This window comes from Pygoscelis adeliae, unplaced genomic scaffold, assembly GCF_000699105.1.
Source record: "Pygoscelis adeliae isolate BGI_AS28 unplaced genomic scaffold, ASM69910v1 Scaffold494, whole genome shotgun sequence".
In the NCBI taxonomy this organism is placed as follows: domain Eukaryota; kingdom Metazoa; phylum Chordata; class Aves; order Sphenisciformes; family Spheniscidae; genus Pygoscelis; species Pygoscelis adeliae.
In genome coordinates, this window is record NW_008824664.1 from 18503 (window position 1) to 26981 (window position 8479).

Consider the following 8479-nt stretch of genomic DNA (forward strand, 5'->3'; position numbering starts at 1 on the left):
AGCACCAATGTTTATTTTTGCAGAAATCCCCCCTCTTGAAAATATTTGGTTGGGTCTTGGTCCGTTCCCACATGGGGGTTTGGGGCTCTTTTGCCTCTGACAAAATCCAGGATAACTGCTGAGCACCAACATCATAAAACCTCCTGCGATGAATAAATACGGAGGCCGGTGCCGTGCCTCGGTCGTCTTTCCAGCCAGAAGACGTCAGCCTGTGCTGATGGGGAAAGTAAAGGCATTTTGGATCATTATTTTCCGTTAAAGGAGGTTTTTCTGTGACTGCCTGTATGTTTTTTGCGCCCCCAGGTGCTTCCTGGAAGGAATTTTTCTTGATGGTTTTGCTTGTTAAACAATTTTTCCCATTTCTCCCGAGCAGTGCCAGCCCAGCCTGGGGCACGCTGCTGTGGTAGTTGCCCCATGGGTGATATTGGCGTTTTATGGCTTTCCTGGACCAGTTTGTGGTCAATGGTCTTCTCCATGCCGGCACAGCCTGCACCCAAGCGCGGGGCACCTATCCGTGGCGAGGGGAGGGTTGGGGACCGTCCTGCTGCCCTGCCTGGAGGACCGAGCTGGTGGAGCCCATCCACCAGAGACCTCCTTCCTGACCACCGGCTCTTCGGGTGCGATTTGTGCCGGGGCAGCTTGCTGCTCTGCAAAATACCCCAAGGTGATATCTTCGCCCTTCCGCCATCTGGCCAAGTGCTCGGTCCAGGAGCCGGCTGCCTCCAGTAGGAACCACCGCTGCGTTTCAGTTAAGCCGAAGCTCCTTGCGTGTGTGCAGTGAGAAAAGGAGCCGAGTGCCCTCATACTATTCTTAATCATCCTTTCTTTTTTACGCCTCTGCCGAGCTCTTCCCTTCCGTGAACTGCTGATTATTGGGAAATGGCTTGGGTGTTTTTTGTTTTTTTTTTTCCCCTCAACCAGATGCTCTCCGAGCAGGAAGGAGCAGCCTAGCAGGATGCCGGGGTGGTTTAGTGTGGTTTTAGGCTTTTTATCATTAGAAATAATTTATTGGCAACAAAACTCATGGAGGCGTTGGAGCTTGGCTCCACTGAAAATCGGTGGGATGTAAGTCCACCCTTTATACCCCTGTGGCACTCAAATTTGGTTTAAAACAGCGGAGGAATTCCTGCTTCACGCTGTCGCCTCTGCTCTCCTCCAAAAACCAGAAAAAGCAATGGAAACTTGAAGAAAGCAATAGGCAAAAAAACCCTTCTCCCATTCTAAAGCTGTGTGGGCCGAGCACCGACGGAGGTGAATAATTCATTCCAGTAAAAACACAAAAACAACCAAGCTTTTCTCACGCCTTTCCAGCAGTGGAACGAGCGAGTGGTGTTTTCCCTGCGCTCCCCATCCCCGGCTCTCCGCTGAGCGCGGGAGGCTGCGGTCCCCATTCCATCCCCACCTGGGGGAACACCCGCAGGAGGGGGGACCATCCCCGTCCCCGAGCACTCGCCGTGGGGATGGCGTTGAACAGGAGCAAACTGAAGTCCAGATCACCTCCCCGAGTGCTCAGCCTGAGAACAACGACTGGGCTTTTCCTCCGTGAGTTTTTAAAGACCACCCATACTCCTCCTCGCTGTAGATCCCATGCAGCCCAAAGCAGGGGTGTGGGTTAATCCCAGAATATTTGGGGCTTTCCTGCACTGGTGGGCATTGTGGCCGCGAGCACCGGTGCACGCCGGCTCTCTGGGCGAGCTTCGTGCCGGGTTCCAGCCCCATGGCACTGGGATCGAGCCGCAGTGGTTGGCATGCTGCAACGTGGCGGGGAGCGGCTGTCTGCCTCCACCCCCGCTGCGGTAGCAGGGTTTGGAGACTCTGTACAGCCCCAGGAAGCTGTTACCATGCGTGAAACGATTTTCTTGCTGATCATTTCCTCTTCTTTTGGGCTCAGGTTAGGGACCCATGGCAGGATGATGCAGTTCTGGTACAAATTATAAATCGATGCTCTGCTTCCTTCTGCAGGTCTCTCGGGCTGTCTCCAGTGAAGCATTCAGCAGCACGACTCAGTGCTTTGAATACTTTCCACTCAAGAAAAAAAAAAACAAAGAGTCATTCAGCCAAAAACAGGAAACACATGGCCCAGGGCAGCGTCTCTGATTTGAGTACACCTGTTCTTATAATGAGCCCGGCAGCAGATATTAACTCCACTGCAGCAGAGGCTCCGTGAGCTGAGGCATGGGCTGCAGCGTGTGTCTCTGGCTGCTGATCTCGCTTGGCTGTGTTTGGGGTATGTATGTTTTCCTCTCCGCGAAATACTCCGTTCGGATTGTTTGGGGATTTTTGTCAGATGTTTAGACCTTTAGAAATTGTGAGCTGTGTGCTGGGCGGATGGGCAGATCGAGTATAAATATTCATACAGAAGATAAATGGCTCGCAACTCCAAGCTGGATGCGTGGTGCATCCCTAATATGCTCCTACTAGTCAGGCTGAGGGAGGAGAGAATAAAAGATGATGAATGAACGAAGATGGTGATGGACAAAGCGTAGCTGCAATAGTGAAGCACTCTACCGTGTGTTTTAATGGGGCATTAATAGCACTGAGCAAATAATTTAGTACCAGATGTGAATTGGGGTACTTGAGATGAAGGTCCTTGGTGGATCGTCTCACTCTCTGTGATAATGAGTGTCTCAGATCAAGAGGTGCCAGTGGGCTGGGAGACGGTACCCAAGCAATAAAATGTATATAAGGCAAGCGGGTAGGGACTGGCAGCGGGGCAATGCCTGTTTTCTGGGTGCCCGGAGAGCCCTGGCCGGCTGTGGACGGTGTCCTGGGAACGACGGTGTCCTAGGCGAGTCGAAATCCCTCCCCAGGCCAGCTTGTCAGGGAAGCAGGACGCCCCGGCTGCCTCAGGGCTCCTGGGTCCTCTCCTCCCAGCCCGCCGCTAGTTACAGAAGGATGTTGCAAAATCAGTTTCGGTGGCACTCAGCCTGCGCAAAAGCGCTCGGGTGAGTCAGGGCCCCTGAGCAGAGCAGAGCGAAGGGAGCTGTGACTAATCCTGACCTTCTTCTGGGTGCCAGCCCGATCTCCGTTCTGCTTCCCTGGGGGCACCGTGTGTCCCCGCAGCCCCACGAGCCCTCTGCCACTGCATCTGTGTAATGACCAGGTATAAAACGAAGGGCTCGGCCAGGAAACCAGAGACCTTGGCAGAGCTGGGGTTTCTCCTCGGCTCTGCTGGCTCACTGTTACTAGAATACCTGCCTTTAAAATCCCCCCGGGGTTTTCTGCTTAGCCAGCACACTGAAAGTCCCACGAGCCCAATACCTGATGTGAGGGTTGCTCCGGATCTAGCGCTGTGCCGGTGCAGGTCGCTTGCCTTCCTCCAGTCCCTCCATCCGGGCTTCAGCCCGGATGGCATCACAGCTTTTTACATCCCTCCTCCTGCAGCCTTGCTCCAGCCGAGTCGTCTTGCCCGCAAAGGAGATGCTCCTCGCCGGGGCAGAGGGTTTTTCTAACGTGATGTAAAAAGGGCTTTTCCATTTGGTAATTAATGAGGAGCCTAACCGCTGCATGTCAAAAGTACACGTTGCTGAGAAAATACAGCATCTGCCTGCGTGCTGGGCTTTACAGTAAATGTAACAGCAAAAAAATGTATGAGGCACTGGGTCAGCCGGACCGTGGGGTTTCTGCGGGACGACGGCCGTGTCCGCATGGCTGCTTCAATGCAGGGGAGATGTAGTCCACAGGGACAGCTCAAACTGCTGTGTTTCATGCCACAGAGGTGGGGGGGGGAAATAAGCGATGGCAGTCACTTGGGATGGCAGCGCAGAGAGTGTTTGCTCTGTGGTTTTTACTGGAAGCATACGGGCCGCCAGAGAGGCGGATACTGGGCTTATCTGGGCCTCCCCAGACCAGTTCTTCTGAGGCAGCTCCCCCTCTTTTCTTTTCTCCTCTGGGGCAAAGCCTCGCCCCAATGGAAAGAAGTCGGTAGGAAAAGTGGGGGATGACGCAGTGGGGGTCCCTTCCACGCTCCCGCTGCCGGCGGCTGGCAGAAGCGGTGAGCTGGCACCTCTCCCCGCACTGTTTCCTACAAAAACAAACTTGTTTGCCCAGGGGTGAGGGCAAATATGAATCACTGCCTTGCAGCGAAAGGCAGGAAAGGGTCTGGGGGGGAAGATCCTCCCGCGTGCTCTCCAGGAAATCCAGGTGGTTGAGATGCTTTGGGACACGTGGGAGATGCTTGCACCCCTCTTCTTAAGAGCACTTTTCTGTGGCCACCAAGAAACAGACCTGGGACCACCTCGGCCAGGAGAAGGGCAACCTGGGATTTACACCTGAGCCCACCGGAGGCTGCACTTCCTGCAATTTCTACAAGAAAAGAAGGTTTCTGGAGCTGAGGCACTTGGGAGAGCTGGGTGCCATGATGTGCACCCAACTGCAGGCTTTGGCCAAGAGCCACCGAGCATTGTTTCCCTCTGGACTGCCCTGGTGTCACCGGGACTTCTCCAGGCTTGTCCCACCGCTGCCAGCGCCCTTCTCCCAGCACCAGCATCCCCACCGGACTGGGACCACAAGCGCCTTCCCCTGCTTGAGGCAGCCTGGCTCCATGGGGTGATGTTTCGCTGTGCTGGCTGGATGTCATTGTGCCAACAGAAAGCCCAGAGCCTTAAATCAGGATTCGGCCATCATGCACAGTGGTGTCTGACGCTGGAGAACGTTGAGGCTGATGCAAATGAAGACTCTCTCGCCTCGCTCCGGGAAGGCTTGGGTGGGGAGGAAGAGCAGAGGAAGGCAATGCTTCCCCTCTGGCTCCTGAGCTGAGCCCTTGACCTTCGGGGTCGAGGATGTGGGGCTGAGGGCTGGGGGTCACTCCTTTGGTTCTGGGGATGGTCCTGTGGGGTGTGCATGGGGCAGAGCTCACACTGAGCCCTGACGTACAGTGCAACTCGCGTTCCCACCTGCCGACAATCGCTGGTGCAGGATGTGGTGGATAACCCAGAGCTTGAAAACGTGGTTAGATAATCTGTTCAGTTTTTGACCGATTTATCTCATGCAACTCAAGCCGTCCCCAATCTGTGGATTACCAGGGTGGGTCCAATGCCATCACCGGCTACCGCAGCTCCGCAGGCATCTGCCCTCCTCCAGCAGAGCTGGGATGGGGGGGGATGGTGGCTCCGAGCCCCCCATGCCTCCCTGTCTGCCTCAGCCCTTCTCTCCACTCTCCTCCCAGGCATGGGCCGCGGGGCGAGGGAGACGGTGCTGGGCACCTTGGGGAAGGCAACGATATTGCAGATCCCCCCCGAACTCCAGGACCTCGCCCTGCGCTTTCGGGAGGCCGTGTGGAAGCGGGACACGGAGGACCCACAGAGGAAGCTCGTCCTGCTCAAGTACTCGGATGGCAACTACACCAACTACATGGAGGGACGGACTCGCTTCCACAAGTCGAACTTCTCCCTGGAGATCCTGAACACCAGCCGGCAGGAAAGGCAGCTCTACGAGTTCATTGTCAGCAAGGGGCCAGAGGAGAAAGTCTGGCAGATCCAGCTGGAGGTGTACGGTGAGACATGCTGCTTTGGGAGGACCGTGCTGGATGCTCTCAGCCTCTTGCGGTGCTGGGAGCAGGTCTGGGAGGTGGGTGGCGGTCAGGGCGGGTGGGAGATGCCCACCCTGATGTCAAGGTGCTGCAGTGAGTCCAGGACCCTCTTGCAGCCCCATCTGGGTACCCCCAGGAGCCTTTGGGTGCGTGCAGACCATGTCCCTCTCTCATGCTGTTTGCAGCGGGTCTGGGGCCAGACTGGTTCCTCTCCATCTCCTGGGGATTTAGGAGAGGCCAGCAGGATTTCCCGGGCAGGGGCCAAGGCAACGTTTGCATCCTTCCCCAGACACAAACCTTTGCCCCCTCCCTCCCTCCCTCTCTCCAGAGCCAGTGTCTGATCCCAGCATCCAGATCCTCGGCTGGGCGCTGGTCAACGACAGCTGCACCGTCACTCTCAACTGCACGGCGGAGCGAGGGGACAACGTCTCCTACAGCTGGGGCAGCTGGGACACCAGCACCTTGGGGCTCTGCTCCCACAACGGCAGCCTCCTGTACCTCTCCTACCCCCTGCAGAACACAAGCATCGCCTGTGCCTGCACGGCCAGCAACCCCGTCAGCAGCCGGGTCGTCACCTTCAACTCCTCTGAGTGCAGCTACGAGCAAGGGGGTAAGTTCCCAGTTGCTGACCTGGCTCTCTCCAGCCTCCTGGCCCTGCTCTTGCTTTGCAGGGGACTTTTTCACGCTGCTTTAAGCAGCCTCAAAGGAACCTTTTGCAAGAAAAGCAGCTGCTGCATCACCTGCTCAGGGTTGCCCCGTCCTTCCCATAAACGCCAGCCACGTGTCCCACCTGCCTTCCCGGCCAGCCCGGCCACCGCACTCGCTGCGCCCCGGTGCTTGAAGCTCATTTTAAATGCATGAGACTCGTACGCCGGGTGGTTTGGGGAGGATAAAAACCTCGGTGACAACTTCCCCTTTGGAGGCTCTCGGGGCAAAAGTCATGCTCTCTCTCACTGGGATTTTCTAGCACTCCCTCGTGACGTGGGGGACTTTTGCTGGGGCTGTGTGGCCTGGTGGCTGCCCCTTTCCCCAGGGATCCAGAGGTGAAGTCACACCTCTGCTGGGGTTCTCACAGTGACCTGTGCTGAGAAAATATCCCTGTGGGGAAAAACGATCGGGACTCTTCCTTAGGAAAGGGAGATGCTGACATGAAATGAAATGCTCCAGGGGGGTTTTGGGCTTGTTTCTCACCCCCTCGCACTGTGGGACACCCCTGCATGGTGTCACCGTTAGTGGTCCAGGAGCAGGGCCGCCCTGAGTGTCTTCCCGCAGTGGGAGCTCGGCTGGTGGCTGGAGCTGCAGAGCTCTGTCCCAGGGCCCTCTTCTCATGCACCTGCGATGCAAGGGCGTTGTACAAAGGGGCTGCCTCCCCACAGGCCTCTGTAAAGCCACCGGAGAAGTTTTTAGGGCTTTATCTGGCCCCGATCTGGCTCCCAGCAGGTTTTTCACTGACTGTTGCAGTCTGGAGGCGATTAGAGAGAGCTTTGCTCAAGAGAAGCATTTCCTGCCCCTTGTTTCCTGTTCTACCAACATCATCAGCCCAAAATTAGGTGACAAGATGAAGAAAGATTTTAGCAGCCCGTTCTGCTCAGCACTGGGTGAACCTGGGCCCCAGGGCCGGTGGCTGACTCCCTCCCCTCCCTTCTCTGCCCTCCATCCCAGGCAACGCCGGGCAGAGGACGGAGCATCTCGTGCTGCTGGTGGTGGTGCCCATTGTCGCAGTAATGATAATCACCGGGGTCTTCACGGCTGCCCATTTGGCCATGCCCATCGGTGAGTGCGTTGAGGGAGGGGTGCGGGGGCGGTTGGTGGTCTGCGGGTGGAGTGAGCCTTGCGGGGGGGGACAGAAGCTGCCCCCAGCCAGCCCCAGAGAATGGACCAAAGGGCTGATCCTTGCAGGCACCTTGTCTTGGGAGTACCCTGGCCCTTGGGAAGGAGCAAAATGTTTCTCTTGGAAGCACAGAGTAAAAGGCAGGAAGGAAACCAGCTTAAAAAAAAAGAGAAGTGTACCTGCACGTGATCTCCAACGCTTTACGAGGATGATGGAGCTTCTGAGATCGTATTGCATGGTCTCAAGGGGAACTGAATGATCCCAGCACAAATTTGAGAGCGTATCATCTCTCCAAGTGCCTCAGCTGGGCTGTGTCTCCCCTTCCCATTCCTCGTGTAGCAGCAAATTTACAAAGCTGACCTGTGGCAGCCAGAAATCCTCTGACCACGGCTGGGCAGCTGCAGCGATGGGGATGCAGCTGGGTCCAGCCAGTGGGCACCATGCCAGGGACGGATCCAGCATGGGCTCACCCTTGCCGTGCCTTGGGGTGCAGGAGCAGGATGTGGCTTGCAAAGCGCTGGGGTCCCCTCTGGGTCCCTGCTCACCTCACAGCTCGGTGACTTGCTTATCCCCCTGCAGCCGGGCAGGAGCAGGAGCACTCGGCGCTTGCCGAGGACAGCACGGTGCACACCATCTACTCCCAAGTGCAGCGGGTGGAGGTGAGCCATGACCCCAGCCAGCCTCGGCGCACGGGGGGAAAAATGCTCCTTTAGCGATGGAAATGCTCCTTTAGCGATGGGACCCCGAGCGCTGCAGCCAGCAGGGAACGCGGGCATGACCCTGCTGGGGTTTCTTGGGTGGGGGTCTCGGACGGTGGCAGCCTGGCTTTGGGCAGCAGCGAAGGCAGCAGCACCCAAAGCCCTGGGTCGTTGCTGGGTGCCTCCTCACTGGTCTGCGGCACCCTCTGTGATGGGCTTTGACCACTGGGTGTCAACACAGCCCCGCGGCTGGTGAAGGAGAGGGTGAAATTGTGGCTGGGGGGCACTGGGTTGGCTGTGGGCTCCCCGGGGTCACTCATCCCTGCCGTTCCAGGAGTCAGCCTGGCTGCCACTAATTTGGGAATCTCTGAGAATAAGGTTGGGTGCTGCAGCTTCCCCAGCCCCCAGCCTCCCAGGGGG

At 57.1% G+C, this 8479-nt stretch overlaps 1 protein-coding gene across 1 annotated transcript in view; it reads left to right on the forward strand.

The window, feature by feature from the left end:
• Positions 1-5169: 5169 nt before the first annotated feature.
• Positions 5170-8479, forward strand: part of LOC103915874 (signaling lymphocytic activation molecule-like) — a 3794-nt gene continuing 484 nt past the window's right edge. The window contains exons 1-4 of the mRNA XM_009322805.1: positions 5170-5494; positions 5859-6140; positions 7193-7311; positions 7952-8020. Of these exons, the coding sequence (XP_009321080.1) occupies positions 5170-5494; positions 5859-6140; positions 7193-7311; positions 7952-8020 (795 nt within the window). The remainder of the gene's footprint in view (positions 5495-5858; positions 6141-7192; positions 7312-7951; positions 8021-8479) is intronic.